This window comes from Balaenoptera ricei, chromosome 1 (assembly GCF_028023285.1).
Source record: "Balaenoptera ricei isolate mBalRic1 chromosome 1, mBalRic1.hap2, whole genome shotgun sequence".
NCBI lineage: Eukaryota > Metazoa > Chordata > Mammalia > Artiodactyla > Balaenopteridae > Balaenoptera > Balaenoptera ricei.
Window position 1 is genome coordinate 113003542 of NC_082639.1, and position 27957 is coordinate 113031498.

A 27957-nucleotide genomic window follows, 5' to 3' on the forward strand; every position below is an offset into this window, starting at 1 on the left:
GGTGAAAGCAGAGGCGGCGCAGGCCGGGGATGACTGGTTAGCCTGGCACTGAGGACCGTGCGGGTCTCATCCTGCTCCCAGCGGCCCCAGACACCCTCTCTTCGCGGACCAAGCCGGGCGCGCTCGCTCCCGAGTCTGTGGCCGGCGCGCGGATCCGCCGCTGATAACGCATGTGCGAAAGAGACGCGGGGCCCAGTCGGCTTTCCCCGGCACTCAGACACACGCCCTCACTCTCAGGCAGACGCGCGCTCTTGACACAGACACACACCCTTGCTGGCCGCCTAAGCTCCCTGCAGGTGTTAAGGGTGGACACCTGGGCAGCCACGCACTTGGCCTGGGGGCGGGGGGGGGGCGGTGAAAACTCAGGCCCGCCGGCTGCAGGCCTCAAGCCAGCCCCTCCCTACACTCATTTTCCTTACAGCCTGGGCCCTGTGCGGACGACTGTTTCAGTCCTGGGGCGCGTCTCCAGCGAGGGCCAAGTCCGCTCATGGGACCTAGACGGGCTGAAGGCTCTGGGCCCTACCCATGAGAAGTCCTCGAGGCGTGTTCCGGGGCGCGGTTCCAGGAGGCTGGGAGACCTGCAGGTTTTGGGGCGTCACCGATCTCCCCAAAGCTCAGCGGCGCTAGATGGCCAAGGGTGGGGCCCTCAATTTGCTGGGCCTGCCCTAGTCTTTCCGGAACGATGCAAAAACTCCCCTCATCTTTGCATCACTCTATCTTGCTGTCCCGAGAACCTGAGAGCCCGAGTCTCCGACCTGGATCCTGCTCCCCACTTTCTGGGGTTGCAAGTCTTTCCCTAGAGGCTGAATCCTGGAGTTTGGGTCTTTTTATGTGACCCCACCCTCTTTTCTTCTTCCCTTTCATTAATCCCTTCCTTCCTTTCCTTATTCATTCATACAGCAAATTGTGAGCTCCCAGCGCGTCCTTCTTTCAGTCGGCCACACCAGCTGGGGTCGTCGGGGGATCCCCAGTGGTGACGCAGTTGGAGAAGGGCACTCTGGCTTCCAAATAACCAATAGAATGCCGGGGCCTGGGGCATGAGGTCATCAGTGGTGATGCCCATTGGTTCAGGCCTGGACGTGGAGGGAGGGTCCCCATAGCAACCGACGGTGCGTCCGAGCGTAACCTGGAGAGTGGTCTTTGCTTGTGCTTCAACGGCAGCTTGGGTGGTGCTTGGGATGGGGGCGGGGAGGCGAGGGTGGAGATCTGTTTCCCAGGTCCTGCAGTCCTAGCCCAGCCAAGCTCTTATTTTTCTTGAGATCATTTTTCTCACTCAAAGTGATGGGCAGTGCCACTTAACCCAGGAAGGTTAGGAGGGGAGTATTGGCAACAGCGTTGGGGTCCTGGGTATGGAGTTGATGCCACCTGGAATGATAATTATGAGCTCCTCGCTTTCATCTGCATATCGTCTGCATCTCATTTGCATTCTCTTCATTTAAGGTCAAATTGGGCAGACATCTCCACATCCCCAGCTCTGTTGCCTGTCTGTATCCCAAATCTATCCCTTAGCGGCTCTCTAATCTACCGCTCAGTTATCCAGTTCCTTACCCCACCTCTCCTCCCAGCCTCCGGTCTCTCCAGGGGTGGGAAGGGGCACAGCCTAGCTAAAGGAGAAAGGATAAGAAGTCTGCCTCTCCCTCTGGATGTTTGGTGACAGATGGGGAGGGCTGGTCTGTACTGCCTAGAGACTAAATTGGCAAAGCAAATGGTGGGGGGAGGTGCCCCGGGCTGAGATGAGGGTCTCCAGGGCCAAATCACCCACATGCCCGACAGGGTGCTGGAACTAGGGATGCCTGCTTCCAGCAAGGGGTAGGCCTGCCCACCTGTCTGGTGCCAGGGCAGCTTCCTTCCTCCAATTAAGCACTAATGAGGTGTCATTAACCCTTACTTTGCCTGCCAGCCCTCAGGTGGTACTCAAATTCATGGTCTCGCACTGAGCAAAAAAGGAGAAAGGAGGGACTTTGAGGAAGCTAAGGGGCAGTAGGGTCAGAGGACCAGGAGACAAGAAGGTGGGACTGGAGGCCTGAGTAGCATGCACTGGTTATGCTCTGTGTGCTTCTGAGGGATTCTAGGCATGGTTGTCTCACTATCTGAATGCATTTATTCTTCTGTTCATCAATTCAACAATTATTTATTAAGCACCTCACCTATTCCTATTAACTAAATACCAGGCTGCATGCTAGATGCTGAGGATATACACTTGCATAAGACAGGCTCTCTTCCCTTAAGGAATCTTCAGATTACTCTAGAAGACAAACTGGCCAGCAAATAATTACGATACCAAGTGCAAATGCAGTTATGGAACTGTGCAGAAAGTGCTATGGGAGCACAGGGAAGATGGACTGTCAGAGAAGACTTGGGTTTTGAAGGACAAAGTTTATGGCATGGAGGAGTGGTGTAGAACTAACCATGCTTGTGTGTTTGACTCAGTGTATGGGTCCATGTTTAGCTGTGTTTTCAGTACTGCTGGTGTCTGCCCTCCCAGAGCTGTATGTTTTGCATCTGTGTGTATGTGTGTGAGTGTGTATGTGTCTCTGGATTTTCTGTGTCTGGAATCCCTTCTCCCGAACACACATTGTGGTTTTATTACAGATCAGTGTTTGCTGTGAAGCTCTGGCGCAGATTAGCCTGAACCTGCCCAGCCCATGGGAGGGGAAGTGGAGAACTGATGTTGGCTCTTTGGAAAGAGGTGGGCAGGCACCATTTTCACACCTGGGGGCCCAGACCCTTGACACCCCAAGTAGCAGCAGGCTAGCCAAGGGAGGCAAGGGCTGGGCTACGGCCTAGGGTGTGCCCAGGCCATGGCCCCCTCTGCCCCTGGCTCCTCACAGGAGATGTGGGGGTTACAGCCAACACTCCCCACCAAGATCTCAGGCCCCCTCCCCCAGCCTGTTCCTCTTCTGTCTGTGGAGGAGCAGGCCGGCTCAGGCCTGTCTGCTGGCTCTCTCCCACTGGGAGCGGATCCTTTCCAGGGGACACGAGAGGGCTGGGGCATGCTAGGGCCTAGTGGGAGGCCCCAGGTACCCCACCCTGGCCCTGTGCAGCTCTCTCCAGCCTGGATTCTCCCCACCCACTCTGGGGTGCCACTTCTCTGGGTTTTGCCCAGACATAGCCATCTTTGTCAGGGAAGCACTCAACCAATAGGCAGAGGTTAGGGGCTAGAGCTCTGGCAGTGAGGACTGGCCTGGGGACGGGTGGGGTGAGGAGATTGTGATGCTACTCAGAGGCTCTACCCCAATTCCTTCTGTCCCCTTGCAGCCACTTGCTAGAAAGCTAAATTTCGGTGGCAGGAAAGAGAAGAGACTGTGGATCTAAGGAGAGTTTTAGGGGTTAAGGAGAGGCTCTGGGGTCTGAGAAGAAGGTCAAGGACCCCTCCTTTCACACTGTCAAGGATGTGAGCTTCTTTTTGGCTGTAACTTCTCCTCCCCCCTCATTCTATCTAATCTTTTCCTATCCCATCCCTACTCCCCAAGCCCAAGGTCACCTCTCCCACTATGATAGCTATTAAGAGAAGTTTGGAGATGGGGAGGAACAAATGAAAAAGAGAATCTGAAGCTAGTTTAGGTGGGAAGACCTCAGGATAATAATGATGATGAGGCCTCCATCAATCAAGCACCTTGTGGGTCCTAAATTCTGTGCTAAGTGCTTCCCAGACATGGATCTTAATCCTCATAACAGCCAACTCTTTGAGGAAGGGTGTCATTATCCCCATTTTACAGATGAGGAAACAGTCTCAGAGAAGTAAGGTGACTAGCACAGTCAGTGAATGGTGGAAATGGAATTCGAACCGAAGCCCATCCTGTTAACTGCCAAGCCCAACGGCTTCCCTCTCAGCTTTTCTAGAAGCACGTTCAGAGTATGCACACGCACCTCCATTGTAACACCCCAGAGATGCCTCTCCACTTCAGGCTTCTGAGCTTGCTGGACTCATTTGAGGGATCAGGGCATGACTAGAATCAGAGGTTATGACACCTCAACCCCACCCACCAAGCCCTGCATCCTAATTTCCTGTGTCCTGGACCACACATCAGTGCACCGTGTTCCCTGCCGTCAGTCATGTGTGTGGGTCCATGTCAACTCATGGACATCAGAGCACCATGTAGCCGTGCTGACACACACATCACACTTGGAAGTCAGAAGACACGGGCATTGCCCTCCTTGTTGGCACCCAGGGTCCCGCGTTAGGACCACGCCAACAGGCTGCCTGCACTGGGGCACACACATGGGCCCTGGGCAAGGTGCGGAACCTGTGAATATTTCATGTCTGGAAGTGGCGGCTGCCTCTCCCGCTCACATGCGTGCCTGATCCTCCCTCTCACAGGCTCCTTGTTTATTTGTTTAATGAATTATTTACCCATGGCCCCCCTTCCGTCCTGGCCTCCCCCTCCCCCAGGCCCTAGTCTCCATGATTTATTGAACAGCTCGGCTCTGTGGTTGCCACCCGATGTCCGGGGAGCCGCTTTGGGCCACACAGCCTGAGTACTCCCTCTGCCCTTGACCTGTTCAGCTCCCTGCTTCCTTGGCCCCAGGGGGAGGGGTGGGTGGGGTAAGGCACCACATTCACAGAACTCCCAAGGGCCTGAGCTCACTGCCCCTGGAGAGAACATGGCAGCCAGCAGCATACTGGCAAGCCTGAGGGTCAGAGGGAAATGTAGGCAGAGCCTGCAGGAGAGGAGAAAGAGGCCTGAGGCCCTAGAGAAAGAGGATCAGCCCCGTGGAGAGAACCCCAGCTTCCACAGAGGCCGTCACTCTGCAGAGGGATGTCGGTCAGGGCCCAGGCCTTAGAGTGTTTCAAACTATAGATTGTAACTGATTAAGGGTGATACAATCAAGGAATCAATTTTCTGGGTCTTAACGAGCTTTGTACTTTATTTAATAAATTTTTAAGAATAGAATAGAAGAAAAATATGAGTGCATCTTCTGTAATAAGGGTAAGTATTGCTTCATGAAACATTATTTCAGTTATATGTGAATGCGTGTGTGTGTGTGTGTGTGTGTGTGTGTGTGTGTGTGTACTGTATTGCAAATGCAAAATATACATCTTATTATGAGTCACAGTCAGGAAAGATTTGAGTCACTGTTATAAACAGAGGCCCTAGGCCCCACTGATGGAGGCCTGGGTCCTTCCATGACCCAGATGCCACAGAAACAGGCCTAGGTCTCAGATCCGGTTCCAGGCCTGTAGACAGTGGCCCAGATCTTTCTTACACACAGAGACCCAAACCCTAGAGAAGTCCAGACCCCATGAATAGAGACCTATTGACAGGCCTAAGCATTACAGCTGGAAGCACATATCCTATACTCAGAACTGCCACATACAGGTGTGTGGTTTGTGCCTGGCACAAAGGAGCCACCCAAGAAGTAGTAGAGGCGATCAGCCCAAGCTCCCTCACTAAGATAGAGAGACACATAGGGCCACCTCCCACAGAAGGAAGCGGCACCTTTGTTTTTGCACAAAGGCACTGCTTGCCAAGAGATGAACCCTAAGGACTGGGTCTGCATAGAGGGGTGGCTTTTCTAATTCACCCAAAAGCCCAAATCAGCCAGCACCTGATTTAGATAGGGGCCCAGATAGACAGAGCACCATATTCCATAGACAGAGGCCTAGGCTCTATAGAGTGTCTCAGAACTTAAAAACCAGAGGCTTAGACCCCATAGAGAGAGCTGCTTAAATCCTGGAGAGAGAGCTCCAAACTGTAGAGAAAAGAACTCAGTTATTGAGCAGGAGTTGGGGGGGAGCATGCTAGATTCTAAAGAGGAGTATCTGAGCCCTACAGAAAAGGGCCCAAATCTTTAAGTGGGACCCAGATTCTATAAATAGGGCTTCTAAAACGGAATTTAAAGTCCTAGGCCAAACCAGCAAGCTCCCACTCCCTATGAATGTGGGCAGCCTCTCTGCCAACTGTGGGCCCAACAGAGAGAAGCCTCCCTTTGCAGAGCAGGGATGTGGGTAGGCAGGGAGGAGGCTGGGATTTGTGGCACCTGGAGTAGGCAGGTCAGCATCATTTGGGTGAAACAAATCTCCCTGGGGATGGAGTCTGGGGGGAGGGAAAGCTGTTTGCAATGTCCCCCATTCCCACCTCAAGGGGCCTAATTTATTTTCTGGCTTCTGAGAAGAGAGAGGAGATCTCCCGGGGTGAAGAGGAGCCCAGGGAGGACAGAGCCTGCCCTTGCCTGGCAGCAGCTAGGCACGGGGCTTTTTCTGGTTGGCACTGCCCCTCCCCCAAACCCAGCATCTGAGGCCGAATTGTGGTCAGGACTCCTTTCCCGCCAACAATAAGCAGATAAAGAGTGCCTGTATGTCCTCCCTCCTGCAGTAAGAAGAAAAGAGCATCATGCCTGTCACCCTGCGCACAGGTGGTTGGATTGGTTTCTAAGAGTCTGGCCTGAGAGACCTGGTCCTCCTGATCACGCTTAATCTGAGCCTCTCCAAAAAAGGGGATGAGGGGTGGATACCCCCTAGGTCCGGATTCTAGACCCTTTCCCTCAACTTCTACTTCACAGGAAAAGAGAGAAGAGGAGAGTGCAGAGCTGTGTGTGTGTCAGAGTGTGTGCATGGTCTTGTGTGTGAGTCACTGTGTGTGTGTCTGGGTGTGTGCTCCTAAGTCTCTGTGTACCTAATCCCTGTGTTTCTACAGATCTCTAGTTGTCTGATAGTACCTTTACCTGTGTGTGTCTCCAAAAGGTTATCTGTGTGTGTGTCTGTATGTCTGTATCAAATGCCTGTGTTTCTATGTTCTCCGCCTCTGGGTGTCTGTGCCTTTTCTCCTGAATGTGTGAGTGTAATGTCCGTGCCTGGGTGCCACTGTGAGGACAATGACTATGGTGAGAGCTGGAATACAAGGTGCTCTGCCTACTGCCCTCTTGTTAGCATCTGTAAGAGTAGCAGTGAGAATGCCTGGGGACACCACTGGCTGCGCTGGGAGGGGGCTCTGGTTGAGTGTGAGTAAAGAATCCTTTGTAGGTGTCCCAGGGAAGCCTGTTTTGCTCTAGCTGACTCTCCTTGGTCCCTCCTCTGCCTTGGGTTCTGGACTGCCGAAGGCCCTTCCAGCACCCAGTATTGACATTCTTGGGGGCTGAGCTACTCTACACTACCTCCAAGAAAAATAAGCCGCCTGCTCAGCTGGGGGCTTCAGGTCAACAGCTATCAGGTCCTAGGTGGCAGCTGAGGGCTTCTCGGCCACCCTCTAGAACCCACCTGACTCCTCATGCACATGGGAAGAGGGGCATGAAGGGAGCAGAGGACCAGACTGTTCAGAAAGGAGGGGGGCCTAGTTCTACTTATTAAGGGGTCCTGGACCCCCAGCTTCTTTTCAAGTCTCCTTCGCCCCATCCCAGAAATGAATGTTCACAGGAGATCAAGATCCCTGTCTTGGCCTCCCTAATTCTTCTCCTGGGAACTCCAGACTGGGGAGCAGAAGGCCCAGGACCGGCGGTAGCAAATTAAACCTACGAGTGAGAGGCGAGTAGCGCTCCGGTTGTTCCCGAGGGGGCAGCACGGTCCTCACCTCCCACGCGCCGCGCGGGCTCCGGGCCCGAGCGGGGCGGGGCCTGGCGGGAGCGCGCCAGGGGCGGGGCTTCAGGGACGCGCCCGGGAGGGCGGAGGGAAGGGCTGGGGGCGTGGCCTAAGGCTCTGGGGCCGACGGCGGCGGCAGCAGGGAGCTGGGAAGCAAGAAACCGGGAGCGCGGGGCTCAGTCGGGGGGCGGCGGCGGCGGCGGCTCCGGGAATGGCGGCGGCTCCACTGCTGCTGCTGCTGCTGCTTGTGCCCGTGCCGCTGCTGCCGCTGCTGGCCCAAGGGCCCGGGGGGGCGCTGGGAAATCGGCATGCGGTGTACTGGAACAGCTCCAACCAGCAGTGAGTCGGGGGCCCAGGGAGCCCATGCGTCCCGCGTCAGTGAGAGGGGGAGGCCTGGGAAGTCCTGGTGGAACCTGGGGTGGGAGTCCTGGGAGACCATAGCTGGGGGCTAGGAGGCGAGGGAGAGGGGGAAACACTCTGTGGGCATCTATGACACTCGGGGGGTGTCTGAAAGAGGCTGTTAAGGTATAGTAACCAGGGCTTGGGCCGTGCTGAGGAGGCTGCTCGGGGACACCCCACCCAACCTTGGCTTCTCTCCACACCCGCCTCTGGAATAGCTTACCCCCACCCGACAGTCCCCCCATCTTCCTCTCCTTCGGCCGGGCTGGGGTTTGGGAGTACCAGTGTGCTGGGGATAGGCCGCCGCACTTGGGGGACCCAGGGGTGACCTGTTTTCAGCCGTGAGAGTTTCAAGGGGTTCTGTCTATGACCGCTGCTTTTAAAAGTGGAGTCCAGAGCTGAGGCAAGGAGTCCGACCAAGCACCTCCTCAGAACGAAGGCGAATGGGTTACCCTGGTTGTATGGATAAGCCCGGTTGGGGTGAGCTGGGGCTGGGCTGCCAAGTTGGGGGCCTCTGGAGGTGCTGCTTGGATAGGATGGGAACGTGGGGTACCGGCGAAAGGGAGGGAGGCAAGGAGATGGCGTGTCACACACACACACACACACACACACACGCCCGGGCTGGGGACGGCGTGTGGCTCCAAGAGTGAGCGGGCGTGCGCGGCTGTCAGTGTGCGTGTGTGTCTGAGTGTGTGATTTGTGTGTCTGCGTCGGCGATCGTCTGGGGGTGGGAGCGGGCGACGGGTCGGGGATGGGGCTGCGGTCGCTGTCCGCGTGGCCCGCCGCTTCTGGGCTAGGGTGGCTGGCCGCGGTCTGGGCGGGTGTCAGGGCGGCCGTGTGGTTTCCCGGGGTATGTGAAGCGGCGGCTGGGTGCCGGCTGCGAGGCCAGGTCCTCATTCTGCTCAGTCCTTGCTGCCCTTGTGTTCTCCTCCCCGCCGAGCCGCCGTGTGTATCACCCCGGCCGCCTCCGTGTGTGTCTGTGTGTGTGTGTGTGTGTGGGGGGGAAATCCCTGGGGACACGGGGGTCACTGTCACACCTACCCAGGCGGTGGCGGTGGCACTGTTTCTGGCTCCCCACCCCAGGGGGCGACTAGGGAGCAAATGGCGAGGCCCCACGGGAGGGGACTGAGAAGGCCGGGCGGCCGCGACCCCCAACCTCCCTGGGGAAGGAGTGCCGCTCGCCGCTCCGCTCTTTGTTGTTTGGGGCTCTGCGCCTCCCCCTCTCTCCCTCCTCGCGCCCGGAGTGTCAGACTGGGGGTGGGGATGAGCCAACGACGCCCCCCTCTCGCTTCCCATGGAAACCTCGGGGTTGGGGATACGGCCCCACCCCCCCCGGACCGGGACTCGGAGAAATCCGGGGGGCGCTGGGGGCTGACTCCCCTGCTCAGTCTAGCTCGTCCCCCTCCCCCAGACTCACACGTCCGCCCCCCACCCCGCTAGAGTCTGGCGGGGGGCGGGGAGCAGAGAGCGCGCAGGTGAGGGGCCCCGGGTTCCTCACCACCGTCAGGGCACCCCCATATTCTTAGGAGAAGCCGGAGCCAGGGGGATGCGGGAATGGCGGGGCGGGGGGAAGGGGAATGTTGTCGATCAGGTTCCCCTCCCCTCATACACCTGGGCGCAGGTGAAAGCCCTGGGAGGGGGTGGAGGAGCCCAGGTTCCCAGAGCCTCCTTTCTGTCTTCCCCGCTCCCCCACAGGTCTGGACCGGCAGAGATGGGAGGGGGCGCGCACCGGGCCGGGAGGCCGCCGCCGCCCCCACCTCGCTTCCTCCGCCTTTGTTGCCGCTGCGCCCGGGCTCCCCGGCTCCCTCACTGCGGCAGCCGCGGCCCCATAAATCGTGAGAGCGACGTGCTCCGGAGCCGGGAGTGGAGAGGGCCAGGGAGCTGGGGGCGGGGCCGGGCCGAGCCACAAGCTCCCGCGCCCCCTCCCCCCGGTCACGTGAGCTGGGCTCCTGGCTCCCACCCCCCGTCATTGCCGAGGGTCTCTGCCCCTTGGGATCACGTGGAGAGGGTCTTGCGACCCCGCCTCCTGGGGGTCACGTGGGAGGGTACTGGTGGAAATTGTGCGCTGGCCTCTTTGACAGACCTGGGGGCAGTGCCCTGCACAGCGACCGTGATCTCTCTTCCTATCTCCCACTCGGCCCCTCCGTTTGGTCCTCTGGAATAGGCGAGACCTGTTCCCAACCTGGCCCAGAAACTAGGGATTGGGCGAACTATACTGGAGGAAAGCGTGAGAGTGTGAGGTCGAGGGGTCCCCTGAACCCGGAATCGAATTGGGGGGGGCAGGACTGGCCGATGGCCAAATATATGCGCCCAGGCCCGTGTTTCATTTCTTTGCAGAAGTGTGCAAAGGTGCTGGTCTTCGCCCCTGTCTCAACAAGCGTACGGAACATCTTCCTCTAGCTGTCTCCCTACCTGTCTCTTTATCTCTGAAATGTTTGTTGCTTATCTCTCTTTCATTCATACATTTATTGAACAAATATTTATTGAGGCTATACTACGTCCCTGTTGGTCTTTCTCTCTCTCTCTTTTCTCTCTGTCACCGAGTCTCTGCCCTGAACCCCTTCCCCGTCCCTGATATTCTGCTTTGCGTCCCTCCGTCTCCGTCTTTGCTGTCTGTGGGCCTCTCTGGAGCGGCCTCTACGTCTCTCCCTTTCTCCAAGCCTCTCTCTCGTCTCATTCTCTTCCCTCTCTCTCTCGGTTTCTGGATCCCCCTCTTTCGCTGTGTCTCACTCCCTTTCCCCTCTCAGTGAATCCGGTTTCTGTACATCCCCCCTCTCGGTGTGCGTCTCCCCCTCTCTCCATTTCTATGTGTCTCGCTTTCGGCGGGTCTCTCGCGCTTCTCCGCCGCTGCAGATCAATAAACCTTCGCCGCCGCCGCCGCCGCCGCCTCCGCCGCTGTCGCAGGGAGGAGGGGCGGGGATATGGGGCGCGCTGATTTTCTCCCATCCGACGCCGTCCGGAGAAGCCCGGGGCCCAGTCCCGGGCTGGCAAGACCCAGTGCGGTGGGGCGCCGAGGCCCGGGGCGCCGGAGGGGTGAGGGGGTGTCAGCGTGAACGCGCCGCCCCGCGAGCGTTCTCGCCAGTCACCCACCCAAGCCCGGGTGCGCGGACCCCACGCCGCACACACGTGGTCAGGCCTAGTCTGCTGGGGTGAGCGGCGCGCAGCCTCGGGGGCGCGCGCTAGAGAGAAGGAGAACCGGGGGCCGGTGTCTTTATCCCTCCTCCACTTCCTTAGCTCTGCATCCTGGCGTCTAGGGGTGGGGGCAGGGATTTAACAAGTCCAGCTCTCTGGGGATCCTTCCCCTACTCCCTGGTCTGTTAGACACCCTGTTTACCTGCCCCTAATTGCCCCAGGGGGAGAGGTTTGCTCCTTCCCCGCTCCCCCGCCGCCCACCCCACCAGGCTCGAACGGGTAGGGCACTGAAGGAGTGAAAGTGAGGGGTCGGAATGAGCACCGGGGACGGCGAGAGCCGGGAGAAATGAAATAACGGGGTGAGGGGGCACCCCCTCCAGGTGGGGTGTGTTGACACGCCTTTCTGCAAGAGAAGTGGGAGGCTAGGAGGGGATGAAGTGAGGAAGAATAGAGAACTGTTTGAAGGGGCAGGCACGACCCAGTCCCCAGATCCCAGCCTGTCCTCCTCTCCCGTGGGGCGGGGCGTGGGGTGTGGCTCTAGGTTAGAGAGGTGCGGCCCTGGAGGGGGGGTGAGCTGTGGCGCTAAGCCGGGGCCTAGCGGCACCTCCCTCTTCAGTGCCAAGGCTGGGAGGATGACAGATTCAGTTAAAGCGCCCAAGCCAAGCAGACACCTCAGGTCTCCCAGGAGGTGTGGCTGGGGATTCCTGGCACCCAGCCCTTTGCCCCCTGTCTACCAGCTACCAACTGGGCACAGTCATTCCACAAGCAGTTCTTTCTCCCACATGCCCAGCTTGGGGGGGAGGTGCATTTCAGGGGCTGTTCCACTCAGCCCAGGGATGGGAAAGAGGTGGCTTCTCTTCAGTTGTGGTTGCCCAGCAACCTTTGTATAAGGCTACTCCCCTCTGTGTTGAGGAAACTGAGGTACCTGTTTGGCTTCCTCTCTGCTAGAGCAGGGTGTGTTGTGGAGGAACTGGTCAGTGCCCTAGGGAGGCGCTACTTCAGAGTAGGGCTGGAAACCTGGGCGAAGCTCAAGGACAGAGGCCCCAGTGTGCCTGTGCAGCTGCTCCAGGCCTGGCACTGGTGGCCCCCTCCTCAAAGCCTGTGGAGAAAACAGTAGACTTTGGGCTTGGGGATAGAGAGGCAAACCTGGGGTGGTGGCTGGGAGCTAGGCCTGGTCTAACCCGTTTTCCTGCTCCCAGTGCCCCAGGCAGAGGCTCCTGCCCACCTGAGTGCCAGGGCCAGGGAGGGGCCAGAGTGACCCATCACTCCCATGGGAACTGAGTGGGGCTGGTGGTATTCCTGATGATTCAGGGAGGCTGTGCCCATTCTTACTGGGGTGCTCAAGCACCAGCTCTTACCTATCTGCCTTACTGCTAGGCTTGGAAGGGAGTGTCTGGGGAGGGGGTGGCACAGGCAAGGCCAAGGAAGTAGGGTGAGGTGAGGAGGGACCCTCAAGGCCCCATGCCATCCAAAGGCCTCCAAGCTCGTTTCCCTAATGGACGTAGTTACTGTTTGTGGAACTGGGAGGTGCCTGGCGACATGGGGAGTGAGTCTCTCCCCTCAGGGAGTTCCAGGGACCAGGGACCCCAGTGGTTTGATATTTTGCCAAGTACCCCATGCCTTCCTGTGTCCACCACACTCCCCTCTCACTGCCAAGATGTGTGCATTCTTATGCTAAGGAAATTAGGGGAAACTCCTGCCTACTTCTCTGAGTTTCTTTCTCCATTCAGATGCTTCTCCCATCCCCACACCACTCAGTACCACCATGGAGAGCAGTAAGACCAACACTTTGATGATAACTAGCAAGGCAGGTGGGGATTACAAGGGACCCAGCATCTGCTTCTCTGCTCATAGAAGGATCAGGGAAGTAAGAGGCACAGCCATCTTGTCTGGGCACTATGCCCACTACTTTTCCCAGCATCATCATCACCTGGGGCGTTGGAGTCCAGGTTGAGGAGGGAGGTGTATAGAGACAGAAGTTTTGGCTGGTTAGCGTGGCACCACATGGAGCCTTGGTGTTGAGTCCCTTAGCTCCCTGATCTACTGTGTCACGTTATTGGGGACCTAATTGTCGGTGGCCTCAGGGTGGAGGTCAGTGGGACTCAAGGTACAGAGGCCAGTCATACTGTAGAGGGAGCGTGTGCCAGTGTGTGTGTGTATGGGAAGAGCAGGAAGAGAGCTTGAGATTGCTGGGGTCAACCAATACTGGCATGCCAGTCCAGCACACATATCACCTAGTTTTTCTATGTGTATGCCACCTATGAGTGGGCGGTGGACATATTTGTGTGTGTGCCATAGAACTTGTGCATGTATATGCATGAAGCCTCCATACATGAGTCTGTGAGGGCAGGTCCTGTCCAACTCGCCTTTGGGGGCGGACTGGCAGCAGCAGGAAAGCATGCTGGGAGAGGCGATGGAGAGTGCGCATCCCTCGAAGGGATCCTTCCCACTTTCACACTTCCATTCCTTCTATCCTTCCTCCCCACTAGTGAGTTATGGGGGATGGACAGAGGAAATCCGGGCCTGGGTCTGGGAGTCGCAGGGGCCTGCGCCGTTTCTGTGGTAACCAAAGCATAAGTTCCCTTCTTCCCTCCACCCTTCTCCCCCGCCTCTTTTTCTTCGGAGGCCGGCCGGGCTTCCCTGCGCCTTTGCTACCCTCTGGTGGCCACTATGAGAAGGGCGGAACAAGGAGTGGGCCTGGAAGGATAGTGGGGGGACTGCCAGCACTAGGGCCCTGGGGACAGAGACAGGGACTGAGAAGAGAGGAAGCTCAGAAGAAAAGCCGGGAGGCTCCGAGGACCCTGGGGAAGGTCTGCGGAGCGGTGAGGTGGAAAGTGGGTTGGCTTTGGGTTTGTTCTCTCTGACCCGCTTCCTCTCCCCACAGCCTGCGGCGAGAGGGCTACACGGTGCAGGTGAATGTGAACGATTATCTGGATATTTACTGCCCGCACTACAACAGCTCAGGGGTGGGCCCGGGGGCGGGGCCAGGGCCCGGAGGCGGGGCGGAGCAGTACGTGCTGTATATGGTGAGCCGGGCAGGCTACCGCACCTGCAACGCCACCCAAGGCTTCAAGCGCTGGGAGTGCAACCGACCGCACGCTCCCCACAGCCCCATCAAGTTCTCGGAGAAGTTCCAGCGCTACAGCGCCTTCTCTCTGGGCTACGAGTTCCACGCGGGCCACGAGTACTACTACATCTGTAAGTGACGGCCAGGCGGCGGACCAGGGCGGGACCTAAGAGTGCCAGGGAGTGGAGTCCCGAGGGGCCGGGGGCGGGCCAACGCTGCAAGGCACTAGGTCTCCGTCGCTTGGAGTGATACCTCGGGATGAGGCGTTGGGGCTGGGGACCTCAGGGTTCCAGCTCAGAGTCGTGAGGCTAAGAAAGAGGTTTAGTGGCACTCCAAACTTTGGGTCGCAGAGTCACTGTTTCTGTGAGGGACATTCCGGGGCCGGGACCTCAGGGGTCATTGTTTCTTGAGGGATGGGACCCAAGGGGCTTCTAGGGCTGACGGCGGAGCCACCACGACCAATGCGCAAAGGGTGGAGGAGGTACTGAAGGACACTGCCCAAGAGGGGCAGTTTGGAGGGGGTGAGAAAGAGAGTTTCTGAGCGAGGAGGGCACGGGGTGTAAATCTGGAGAAAGCAACTCAGGCCCAGTCTCCTCCCCAGCCACGCCCACCCACAATCTGCACTGGAAGTGTCTGAGGATGAAGGTGTTCGTCTGCTGCGCCTCCAGTGAGTATAATAGGCTCCCAGCCGCGACCCCATCCTCGGCTCCCCTGCTTTGGGGCTCCCCTGGCTTCCTGGGGGTGGGGGCGGAGGGCACAGGCGAGGGGGACTCGCTCCTCAGCTGTAACAGGGGGAGGGAATCCTGGCCCTGACTATCCCCTCCTCTCTCCCCCCCCCGCACCCCCCCCCCCCCGCAGCATCGCACTCCGGGGAGAAGCCGGTCCCCACTCTCCCCCAGTTCACCATGGGCCCCAATGTGAAGATCAACGTGCTGGGTGAGTCTGCGCAGCGCCCTCTGGTGGCCACTGCTGGAACCGCAGCCCCCTCCCCGGTGGCTGCTCATCTTGCATGTCTTTCCCGGGGGCACCGATCTTTACCACCCCCGTGGGTGGTCCACGTCCCCCGCTCCATTGCTGCTGCCGCTGCCGCGTGCCCCGCCCCAGCACGCAGCACAGCTCTCACCAGTCTGTCTATTCATCTATCCACAGAAGACTTTGAGGGAGAGAACCCCCAGGTGCCCAAGCTTGAGAAGAGCATCAGCGGGACCAGCCCCAAGCGGGAACACCTGCCCCTGGCAGTGGGCATCGCCTTCTTCCTTATGACACTCTTGGCCTCCTAGCTCTGCCCACTCCCTTGGCAGGGAGAGGTGGAGTGGGGCTGGGACAGAGCAGGGAGGCTTTGGCCTCTCCAAGGGAAGCCTAGCCTTGGGGCCTAGACCCCTCCTCCGATGGCTGGAACTGGGGTCTGCACCATACATCTGTGCCCACCCCTTCTGCCCCCTCCCCACCAAGTAGGGCACTGTAGTGGACCAGGCGCAGGGACAGCCAAGGGTTCCAAGTGGCCTTGTGGCTCTGGTAATGTTTGGTACCAAACCCGGGGGGCCATAAGGGGCAGTGCTCAGGACTCCCTGCCCCCTGGTACCTTTCTCTGACCCCTGGTGCCCTCCCCCCTTGAGAGAGACAAATGTGCCCCAGAGAGAGCAAATCGAAGTGTGGGAGACACCCCCAGTCACTCTTTTCCAGGGGCAGAACATGGGGAGGGGACTGGATGGGCGAGGGGATGGCACCGCCTGCTGCCCCCTTCCCCTGTTTACAGCAATAAGCACGTCCTCCTCCCCCTACTCCCACTCCCAGGATTGTGGTTTGGATTGAATCCAAGTTTACAAGTAGACACCCCTGGGGGGGCCGGCAGTGGACAAGGGTGACAAGGGGTGGGCATTGGGGTGCCAGGCAGGCATGTACAGACTCTATATCTCTATATATAATGTACAGATGGACAGAGTCCCTCCCCCTCCTTAACCCCCTGACCTTCCTTGACAACCCCCTCCAGCTTCAGACCCCTTCCCCACCAGGCTAGGCCCCCCACTGGGGGACCACCTGGCCCCTCTTTTGTCTTCTGTGAAGACAGGACCTATGCAACGCACAGACACTTTTGGAGACCGTGAGACAACAACGCCCCCTCCCCTCCAGCCCTGAGCGGGGGACCCAGCTCCCAGGACCTTGCCCTGCCCATCCTCTGTGGTCCCCACCCATTCTCCTGGGCCTTTTTCAAGTGCTTTGGCTGTGACTTTCATACTCTGCTCTTAGTCTAAAAAAATAAACTGGAGATGAAAATAACTGAGTGTGTGTGATTTCCAGAGGCCATCACTCTTCTGTACATCGGTTAAATAAACCCCACAGGTCACAGGGCCTAGGGAGGGGACAGGACTCTAGGGCCAAAGGGTCAACTGAACACCTTGTTCTGTGGCTCATCTCCCCTAAGGAGGCAGCTCTGTGTGAAGGGAGCAATAAGGGCTTCCGAGCAGGGCATGGATGACTTTGGGCAACTCATTCAACCTCTCTGAGCCTCAAGTATCTCATCAGAAAATTTAGGTTATAATACACTTCTCACAGGGTTGGTGTAAAAATTAAATGGCAGAGGGAGTATAAGGCTCAATCAGTGATGGTTTTCTCCTTTTCTTCCCATTCCATTCTGTAACCAGAAGTTCTTGACTGGAGTCTATGGATTTCAGGGGGGTGTGAACCTAGATAGGAAAAAATTATATCTTTATTTTCACTCGCCTGTAACTGAAATTTAACATTCTCCTACGTACTTGGGCAATAAGCCACAGTAGTGGGCTTCCCTGGTGGCTCAGTGGTTAAGAATCCACCTGCCAATGCAGGGGACACGGGTTCAAGCCCTGGTCGGGGAAGATCCCACTTGCCGTGGAGCAACTAAGCCCGTGTGCCACAACTACTGAGCCTGCACTGTAGAACCCCTGAGCCACAACTACTGAGCCCACGTGCCACAACTACTGAAGCCCACGCACCTAGAGCCCCTGCTCTGCAACAAGAGAAGCCACCGCAATGAGAAGCCTACGCACCACAACGAAGAGTAGCCCCCGCTCACCGCAACTAGAGAAAGCCCGCACGCAGCAACGAAGACCCAACGCAGCCAAAACTAAATAAATAAATAAAAATTTTTTAAAAAAATGTGAAGGTAAAACAAAGAAGCTTTAAAAACAAAAAATAGCCACAGTAGTTTAAAGAGCGCCTGTGACTTTGTAACAGACACAGATGTGTTCAGGCTGCGTTATAGTTTTTGAAAATATCTCAAAATATCATTTACTCTCATCACTACTTTGAAATAACCGTAGTTGTTAGATCTTGTTTTTAATGTGTTAATAAAGAAGCATATATATTACTATACCAAAAAATGTAAATGTTCTGATAACTGTGTTTCAATATAATTGGTTTCCTTTATAATCCTTTGTAATTTTATTTTTTTCATTTAAAACATTATGGCCAAAAGGCTGAGAGTTTGCTGGTGTTGGAGCCACACATAACTACAGCACCCTACATCCATCAGGAGAGTGAGGGGACAGAAGGCAAAAGACGGGACAGTGGCTGAAGCAGTCAAAAAGGTCACAGCCCCACCTAAGCCCAGTGAGGTCAGGGTTGTACAGGTGGGCACTTCAGGAGGGCGGTGAGGGGTTGCTGATAGGGGCCAAAATCTATCCAGGCTTCCCTTGCCCAGCCAAGCTCCCTGGCCCAGGGAGGGGGTGCATTTTTCCTCATTGCCAAGCAGTGACTCCAGCCCAACCAGGGCACTGTGTGGGCAGGCTGGGTCCTGGGTTAGTGCCCCTCCTGCGTGCCCTGTGGCTCTTGCCAGCTGCATTGTGAGTCTCTGAGCAGCAGGGGCTGTGTCTTCTCCCCCTCTGTACTCATAAAACATGGGAAACGGAATTTCGACTGGACCGCGGAGAGTGTGTAGGTTTCCCACTGGCAGAGCTGGGAGGAGTGGGGGTGGGAGGGCAGGTGGGGAGAGGATCAGGGGCAGCCAGTGCACTAGTCTGAGGCTCCCCACGTGGAGACAAGACTTGAAAAGGTAGGCTCATCGATCTAGTCATTCATGGATTCAATCGACATTTACTGAGTGCCTGCTGAGTGCCAGGCCCTAACCTGGGTACTGGGGATACAAAGAAGACAGTCTCTAGCCTCAGATAAGCTCATAATTTCACATGTGCTGATATGTGACGAGGAATCAGTGACACACACACATAGGGCAATATAACCAGGTGTAACATGGGTAAATGCCAGGAAGCTATAGGAACATGGGGGGAAAAAATCACACTCTAGCCTGGGGACATAGGAGGAGGAGGTACTCATAACTGGGGCCCTACTAGGCAGTCTTGAGGGCCTTGAAGGCTGAGGAGTGTGGGCTTGTCCCATAAAGAAGTCCAGGCTGCAGGCTCCCTCCAACCCCAGGGCTACGTGGGGCAGGAGCTGGCCAGCTGGGATGGGGAGGATCTAGTGGGTTCAAAAATCCAAGAATGGGAAGGCTGCAAAAAGGCCAGGCATTTGGGAGCAGGAACTAGACCAAGCCAACTTCCATTCACTGAGCACCTACTACGTGCCAGGCACTGTGCCCAGTGCTTTACATGCACTGTGTGCATCATGCCCTTGGAAGCCTTACTACCCCAACAGCACAGATAGGAAAACTTGAGGGTCTAAGAGGCTATGTCCCTCAAGGCTGACATTCAAAATGGGTCTGTCTGTCGCTGTACTCTGACCACTGGACCCTGCACCACCACCCGGAACCCTTTCCCACAAATTCTGATTGCCTCCTGTTATCCCCTCCATCAGTCACTCAGAGTTTTTGGAGAAAGACATCAAAGGACTTCAGCTCTGGATTGGGGGAGCCAGTCCAAACCCCACATTTTACATATGTGAAAACCGAGGCTCAGAGAGAGCAAGTGACCTGCCCGCAGTCACTTAGATGTCCATGGCAGAGCCAGGACTGGAACTCAGGTTTCCTGAGCCCCCATTTTTTCCTATCATATTGTGATGCCCCAGAAGGGAAGATCTGCACCTTCCCAGGAATTGGAGACTGGTCTTTGAAACACCTTAATCCCCCACAAGCAGGGATTAAGGAGGAAGCACGACTCACTTCAAAGATCTCTTTTCATTTCCCCCGAGGCTGGGGCTTCAGGAAGTTCTGGGGTGCTGCTGGGATCCCCCTCAGGCAAGGCTTTAGTTCCCAGAGCACGTAAGATGGAGTGGGGTGAGGGCTCAGCACTTAGATGCACAGATGACATGACCCTGAGCCCGCCTGGCACAGGGCCTCTGCCTTGTGGCACCAAGATCTGCATAGCCCAGGGTGTCCTGGCCAAGGCAGAGGTGAGATGATGCCAGTGGTGGGCCTGAGGGCAAGGGCTGGAGGTGCGAATGAGGGCAGGGGTGGCAGGAAGGAAGGAAGGGGGCCTACGATCCAGACTCAATACCTGCTGATGGAGAGGATAAAGCAGGGGAGGAGTGCACAGAACCAAATAGAACAGTTTGGGTTATGGGACTGAGCAAGATACTGGGGGGAGGGGGACAGAGGGCAACAGGACAACAGCAGGGCAAGGGAAAGCCAGGCTAAGCCACCTTCTTCCTGCTGCCACATCCCAGCACCTGGGATGCCCCTAGAATCTGCTGATGGCTGCCAGATGGTGCCCCAGGACCTGACATTCTGCTAGTGTCCTGTCCCCACCCCAAAGGACAGGGCCCTGAGGCCAGGGAAGTTCAATTCAGTGAGCTGTGCCAGCTCCAGACTGGCAAAGCCAGCTCCAGATGGCAGCGTGCCCACCCTGAGCAGGGTCCTCTTCCTCCTTGTTCTCTTGTTCTGGCCGCCTCCACAAGGGCCTCAAGAGGGGTCATATCAACACACGTTGGAATTCCCAGAGGGTCCTCATAGGGACATCCCAGGACACAGCCAGACAGAGACTCTCACATGGCCCCTTCCTTCCTGCCCTCCCCAGGGTGAAAAACAGCAGCCACAACAAACAACTCAGCACAGATTTTGGCTGGTGGAGTGAAGTTCAGAGCCAGCCGCATCCTCCCCTTCTGGACACGAGGTCAGCAGGGCCGTTTGCAATCCAGGCTGGGTTCAAAGCCTTGTGCCCTGGGTTGGGGGCCTGCAAGGGTGGGTGCTGGCCCTTGAGGCGAGCAGAGGGCCGCGCTGGAGGATGCTTTAGGCTCAGCCTATTCTGGAGCCTGGGGCAGAGTGGAGACATCCCAGTCCATCCTCCTTCTCAGAATTTCTCTGACCTCTTACCCCCTTCTCTCCCTCCCTTCAGTTCTAGATGCTATGGGGCTGAGAATGGACTTGGGCCAAGTCCACACCTGTCCAGCTTAGAGCTACTCAGCCCCAAAGCCTTACGCAGTCTCCCTTGCCATCCTTGTTCTGCCTTATTGGCAAACCCAGGAGCATGAGCTGAGCTGGGGGGACATGGGTCACGGGATAGATGTGGTGGTGTCATGGGCTGGGATGGGACAGAGATTGAAATGGAGGGACATGAGCTAGGACCAGGAGACATGGACTTGGATGGGGGGACACAGGTGTGGATGAAGCACATGAGCTAGGTGGGGGGGGGGGGCGAGGGCTAGCATGAGGGACAGAGGTGGGAAGTGGTGGGGACACATAGGCTGGGTAGCTCAGCCCCTGGATGACACACTGACAAGTGTGGTGCTGACACAGGGAACAGCCCAGATGCGCTGGGGCCAGGCCAGCCAGGACACTTTGGGTCCAGAGCAGGAAGAGCAGCTGCAAGCAGAACCCAGCGATGCTGGCCTGAGATCTGAGCTGGGGAGGCCTGGCCTCTGGCTTAAACAGAGGTTGGGGGGCACGGGGGCAGATACAGCCCCTCCTCCAGACGGTCAGCGTCACACTCTTGCTTTCACCACAGCACCTGGCCGGGGTTAATTACAGGGCTGTCGCCAAGCCTGGCCATAAGAGGGTGGACGAACCGGCCTGGGGACCTGCAAGAGCTCAACTCAAGTGGCTTGGGGTCCCCCAACCTGCCCCTGAGAGGCTGGTGTTGGCCAGGGGACGCTTCGGCTTCACATTCGCGCTCACGCACAATTTTGTACACTTCAGTTCACACCCGGTCATATAACCTCACAACCTTGCAACCCCACGCATTCAATCAAATTCCCTGCTCTGAGATGGGGTGGGGGGGGGGAATGACAACCCTGAAGGGGCCTCAGAAAGGAAGTCAGGGGCTTTGTTTACACAGCTGAAGTGGAAGGGTCCTCCCTCGGCCAAGGGAGCAGCTCAGGCAGCACAGGCCCACCGGCGCCCCCCGCCCCTGCAGCCGCCCCGCGGGCAGGCCCCTGACACACACCACTTCGCCACTTCCATACATATTCCGGCGTGCATGCTCAACACACTTCAAAGCCACACTCCTACCCTTCACGGGCACCAGACATGCACAGGAAGGTCACACTGTCTAACACACTCAACAAACGAGAGCCCACACACAGGTGGAGGGGCTCACAGGCACCCAAGCCACACTTGCACCCAGGGTCACACAGGGTGACACGCTTGAGGACTGGCATCCGACAGATGACAGTTGCCAACACAGACCATGCTGACGGTCCCAACTAAGCAAACAGTGTTTCGTGCAGGGAAGGGCAGCAGCCAAACCGGCTGGACAAAGTCTGTAGTCCGGGAAAATCTAGGGGAGGGAGAGGGTGGGGTGTGGGAGAGAGCAGTGCCACATTCACACCCTCTGGAACCTACAGGTTCCTAGGACCCCAAGGATATGCCCAGACACACTCACAGACACAGGGCGAGGCAGGGGCTTCTCACCCACGTCCATACGTACACAGAGACATGAGTCCACACCGGCATTAGACACAGATGCCCACCGCAGTTCCTCCCAGGGGCCCTGAACAACCCTCCACTCCTGCCATACGCTGATCAATAAGGAGACAACAATGAAAGGGACCCCTCTCTGCACACCACGGACACGCCTTCACACACACGCACCAGACCCTGAGCCTGGGGTAGGGACCCGGGGAGAGACCAACACAGCTTGCCCCGCTCTCTGTGGGCCATGTCCCCATACCTACCACCCCGGGCACCAGCACAGCCCACTCTGGGCACAGACCCCCCAGACCCCGCCCTGGGCCTGGAGGGTGATCCTGGCACCCCTCTGTGTCCCGAGGCCTGTCACCTGGGGGCTCTTCTAGGCCTGCCAGCACCTGATCTGACCCCTAGAAAGAGCTCACAACGCGCCTTGGGAGCATTCTTCACTCCTTGAGGGCTAAGCACACCCCAGGCCCTATGCTAAGCCCTGGGTGTACAACCCAGAGGGAAAGGGCCACTTGGCTGGGCCTGTGGGCAGGGCCGTCAGGGAAGGCTTCTGGAGAGATGAGAGGCTTGAGGGATGGGTGGTAGATTGCCAGCTAGCGTGTGGGAGTTGGCTGGCGCACTAGGAGGGAAGACAAGCCCGGCAGAGGGGGCGGCTGACCAAAAGGGCAGAGGCTGTTATGTTTATGTTTCATAGCATAAGCAGTCACAAAAACATTCACACTCGCAGCAGAGCACACCCTTTTCACACAGTGCACCTTCATGCACACACACCACCACCACCCCCTCGGGCACGAGTCTGCGGTCCCATTCCCTCCTGGGACTACCCTGCCGGCGCCGCTCCCACAGTCTCTGTGTGCATGGCGCCCCCTAGAGGTTCTCTCGCACATCTGCGCCCGGGCTGAGGGGCCGCCTGTCGTGCGTGGGTGTTTGCTGTGACACCCTCAGCGAAGGAGCTTCTTCTCCTGGGACAGGTGGCTGGGCAGCTGGGAGCATCGGAGCAGCCCGTGAGCCTCCCAGCGCTGGAGACAGCGGGGAAGCCAGGGAGACTGTGGCCGCCCGGGGCCTCAGAAGCGGCAGGTTCTCTTGTAGCCAAGAGCACTTAAGCAGAGGCCTGAGTTAAAAATAGGCTGGATTTACTGCCAGAAGGTGGCAGGAGAGGAAGCGCTTTTCTGACAGTACTTATTCTGTCCTAAACACCTGGAGGCTCTGTGGGACACCCCCCCTCCCACCCTTCTGGCCTGAGGAACCCAACCCAAGCGCTCAGTCTGCAGAGCGGGCAGCCAACATGCCCCTGTGGATGCTTGTGACCGTGACTCCATTTTTGGTCTCCTTTATTATCTTATTAAGCTATACTTTTAAACGTGTGTGTGTGTGTGTGTGTGTGTGTGTGTGTGTGTCCATAAGATTACAAAATGTATCTTTAATTTATCATAGACTATCTTCTTCAAGTAATATTATACCACTTATAGTGTAAGCACCTTACTTTGTCTATTTCCCACCTCCTAGCCTCTGTGCTATTGTTGTCCTGCATTTTATTTCTACATATCCCATAAATTCCACACACATTATTGTTTTCGTTTTAATCCCTCCACTATCATTTAAAGAGAATTTTAAAATAAGAAAATAGTCTTTATATTTACCCATATATTTACCATTTCTGGTGCTCTTCATTCCTTTGTGTAGATGGAGATTTCCATCTGGTATCATTTTTCTTCTGCTTGAAGAACTTCAAATCTTTTCTTTTTTTTTTTTTAAAGATAAACACATATTGTGCTTTTTTTAAAAATTATTTATTTATTTATGGCTGTGTTGGGTCTTCGTTTCTGTGCGAGGGCTTTCTCTAGTTGCGGCAAGTGGGGGCCACTCTTCATCGCGGTGCGCGGGCCTCTTATTATCGCGGCCTCTTTTGTTGCGGAGCACAAGCTCCAGACGCGCAGGCTCAGTAGTTGTGGCTCACGGGCCTAGTTGCTCCGCGGCATGTGGGATCTTCCCAGACCAGGGCTCGAACCCGTGTACCCTGCACTGGCAGGCAGATTCTCAACCACTGCGCCACCGGGGAAGCCCTAAATCTTTTCTTATAGTGCAGGTCTGCTGGTGATGAATTCCTTCAGCTTTTGAATGTCTGAAGCATCTCTATTTCATCTTCAGTTTAGAAAGACATCTCCACTGAATTCTAGGTTGACAGCTTTATCTTTTAGTACTTTAAAGGCGTTGCTCCACTGTCTTCAGGCTTGCGTTGTTTCTGACGAGAAGTCTGCTTCTCTTTTTCCTCTTTACTTAGCACGTTTTTTGCTCTGGCTGCTCTTAAGATTTCCTGTTCATCACTCATGTTCAGCAGTGATTAAGGCAGATTATGATGTGCTTTCATATTTCTTGTGGGTTTGTTGAGCTTCTTGGATATATACGTTTATAGTTTTTATCAAAAACACAAAGTCTTTTGGCCATTATTTCTTCACATATTTTTCTGTCACCCTTCTCCCCACCTTTCTGGTTCTCCAAACAGGTATATATGCTGCTTGATATGATTCCAGAGCTCACTGATTACTGCTACTACTACTACTACATCCTCCTCCTCTCCTTCTTTTTCTTCTTTTTTTTTCTCTCTGTGTTTCATTTTAGCTGCTTTCTATTGCTAAATCTTCAAGTTCACCCAGCTGTTTTCTGCAGTGTCTAATCTGCTTTTAATCCCATCCAGTATATTTTTCATCCCAGGCAATTACAATTGAAAATTGTAATTTTCAATTCTAGAAGTTCAATTGATGTCTTATTTTATATCTTTCACATCTATCCTTATCATGTTCCTGTGTTTCTTTATCTTCCCGAACATATGGAATATATTTAATAATAGCTATTTAAAATCCTTTGTCTACTAATTCTATCATCTGTGTCATTTCTGGATCTGTTTTGATTGGTTGCTTTTTCTCATTTTGGGTCGTATTTTCCTGCTTTTTTTCAAGTGTGGTAGTTATTGGTTGGATGCCAGACCCTGTGAATTTTATGTTGTTTGGTGCTGGCCTTTTTTTTTTAATTGCTTTGAATATTTTTGAGCCTTGTTCAGGGACACAGTTGAGTTACTTGGAAACAGATTGATCTTTTAAAACTTGCTTTTAAGTGCCATTTGGCAAGACCAAAACAGCCTTTCATTTAGGGCTAATTTGGTCTGGTCACTGAGGCAATACTCTTCTGAGGATGCTACTTGATGCCCATGTATCAGCCAGGAACAGGGAAAGTTTAATATAAAGAATTATTGGAACTTCCCTGGTGGTCCAGTGGTGAAGAATCCACCTTCCAATGCAGGGGACACTGGTTCGATCCCTGGTCGGGGAGCTAGGATCCCACATGCTGCAGGGCAACTAAGTCCGTGCACCACAGCTACTGAGCCCACGTGCTCTGGAGCTCGCACCACAACTAGAGAGAAGCCTGCGCATGGCAATGAAGAGCCCGTGCGCTGCGATGAAAGATCCCGCGTGCCGCAACTAAGACCTGACGCAGCCAAAAATAAATAAATAAATATTTTTTTTAAAAAAAGAATTATTAACCGTAACAAGAGATTGGTCAGTAAGAAATAAACAGAACTCTAAAGGCGTATAGGAATAGCAGATATGAGGAGCAGCCACTACTTCTAGGGCTGAGAAGGACGAGCCCTCCCCCAGCTGCATCTGAGAAGCTGTGTATGCTACAGAAACCTGTGGAGAGAGCACACCAGAATCCAGAGGGAAAACTTCTTCCCCCTGCAATGTCTCTGCAGCATCCTCCTTTAACAAAGCCTAAAATCATGCCCATCAGGTTTAGGGGTGATCATTTTGTACTGTATAGAAATATAAAATCGCTGTATTATGTACCAGGAACTAACTTAGTGTTGTAGGTCAATATACTTCAAAAACAAACAAACAAACTAGTAGAAAAGGAGATCAGATTTTTGGTTACCAGAGGTGGGGGTGAGGGGAGGGGGAATTGGATGAAGGCAGTCAAAAGTTACAAACTTCCAGTTATAAGATAAATAAGTCCTAAGGATGTAATGTACAACATGATTAATCTAATTAACACTGCTGTGTGTTATACGTGAAAGTTGTTAAGAGAGTAAATCCTAAGAGTTCTCATCACAAGGAAAAATATTTATTCTTTTTCTTTTAGTTTGTATCTATATGAGATGATCGATGTTCACTAAACTTACTGTGGCAATCATTTCATAATGTATGTAAGTCAAATCATTATGCTGTATACCTTAAACTTATACAGTGCTGTATGTCAATTATATCTCAATAAAACTGGAAGAAAAAATAATTTTAAAATAACAAAAAATAGGGCTTCCCCGGTGGCACAGTGGTTGAGAATCTGCCTGCTAATGCAGGGGACACGGGTTCGAGCCCTGGTCTGGGAGGATCCCACATGCCGCGGAGCAACTAGGCCTGTGAGCCACAATTGCTGAGCCTGCGCGTCTGGAGCCCGTGCTCCGCAACAAGAGAGGCCGCGATGGTGAGAGGCCCGCACACCGCGATGAGGAGTGGCCCCCACTTGCCGCAACTAGGGAAGGCCCTCGCACAGAAACGAAGACCCAACACAGCCATAAAATAAAAATAAATAAATAAATAAAAATTAAAGTCAAAGCCATTGTCTTAATAACAGGCTTTGAATTATTAAAAAAAAAATAATAATAATAACAAAAAATATTTAAAGAGTTCATCTCCATTTTCACAGAGCAGGCAATGAGGAATCAATTTTTTTTTAATTAAATTAAATTTATTTATTTATTTTTGGCTGCGTTGGGTCTTCATTGCTGCGTGCGGGCTTTCTCTAGTTGCAGCGAGCAGGGGCTACTCTTCGTTGTGGTGCGTGGGCTTCTCATTGAGGTGGCTTCTCTTGTTGTGGAGCACGGGCTCTAGAGCACAGGCTCAATAGTTGTGGCTCACGGACTTAGTTGCTCCGCAGCATGTGGGATCTTCCCGGACCAGGGCTAGAACTCGTGTCCCCTGCATTGGCAGGCGAATTCTTAACCACTGCGCCATCAAGGAAGCCCCTGAGGAATCAATTTAGAGCTGAGAGGCAATAAATTAATAACTGGCACAGAGTGATAACTGTTAGGAGGTCTTTCCACTTTGGTTGGTGGAACTATAACTGAGCAGGACCCTCTGGGGCCTTCCCAGGACAGACCCCCACCATGTCCTCCACCTGCCTCTTGTTTGTAGAAAAATTTCAGACTCCTAGGCCTTCCCCGAGTTCCAAAGAATAAATTTAATCAGAGAAGTGAGGAAATGTAGAAACAAAGGAAAACAGTCAAGTAAGACAAAATAATAATAGTTTAACCATTAAATAAAGTCAAGGACCTTTAGTTCCTCCTCAAGGGCTACAGACAATACTCTGAGCCTTACCCTTTGAGCTGTTTTGTAGATAATGAAATGCCCACAGGTGGAAGAAGTTAATTGTATGCTGCCCCAGACTGGTTGGAACCAGAAGGTTGATGATGTTGACTCTGGATTACCTCACCACCAACCAATCAGAAGAATGTCCACCAGCTGATCACATACCCTACAATCCCCCTCCCTCACCCTGTCTTTGAAAACCTTTCTCTGAATGCCACCCAGGAGGTCAGGTCTTTTAAGAACTAGCTGCCTGGACTCCTTGCTTGGTGCCCTGCAATAAAACCTCCACCTTCCTTCACCACAACTTGGTGTCAATAGATTGGCTTTACTTCGAGCGGGCAAGCAGACCCAAGTTTGGTTTGGTAACAGGAACACAAAGTATTCCTGGAGTCGTCTAAGCTCTGAGGAATGCCTCCTTTCCTATGGTTCTTCCCCTACATGTGTACACTGCTCAGCACACAACTGAAGACCTGGAGGGGATGCTCTGCAGATCTCCAGAATTCTCTCTCCATGCAGCTCTCTCCTCTTCAGTGCCCTGACCTGTGAACTGCCCACCTCGGCCTCCCCAGACTCCCAGCTCCCTCTCCTCAACTCCAGGAGATCACCAGGCTCAGCCTGGGTGCACCTCTCTACACCACTGCCTGGAAATTCTCTTCAGGCAGTAATCTTGGGAAATTTAGAGCTCACTTCGTTTGTTTCCTCC

The 27957-nt window shown here is 54.8% G+C and overlaps 1 protein-coding gene across 2 annotated transcripts; it reads left to right on the forward strand.

The window, feature by feature from the left end:
- The first annotated feature begins 7657 nt into the window (after window positions 1-7657).
- EFNA3 (ephrin A3) lies at window positions 7658-16391 on the forward strand. 2 transcript variants are annotated; one of them, XM_059932904.1, is made up of 5 exons: window positions 7658-7855; window positions 13932-14245; window positions 14716-14781; window positions 14973-15050; window positions 15264-16391. In XM_059932904.1, exons 1-5 carry the CDS (start codon window positions 7728-7730, stop codon window positions 15392-15394), a joined length of 717 nt encoding a protein of 238 aa, XP_059788887.1. In that variant the 5' UTR covers window positions 7658-7727; the 3' UTR covers window positions 15395-16391. The 2 variants fall into 2 exon arrangements, with proteins under 2 accessions (XP_059788887.1, XP_059788891.1); XM_059932908.1 differs by lacking the exon at window positions 14973-15050.
- Window positions 16392-27957: the final 11566 nt, after the last annotated feature.

What these genes read in the sequence shown, in the direction of transcription:
- EFNA3 (XM_059932904.1), top strand. Translation starts at nt 7,728, where the DNA reads ATGGCGGCGGCTCCACTGCTGCTGCTGCTGCTGCTTGTGCCCGTGCCG. An exon ending in GTTCGTCTGCTGCGCCTCCA is followed by an intron (nt 14,782 to 14,972) that starts GTGAGTATAATA and finishes CCCCCCCCGCAG; the next exon opens with CATCGCACTCCGGGGAGAAG. An exon ending in TGTGAAGATCAACGTGCTGG is followed by an intron (nt 15,051 to 15,263) that starts GTGAGTCTGCGC and finishes ATCTATCCACAG; the next exon opens with AAGACTTTGAGGGAGAGAAC.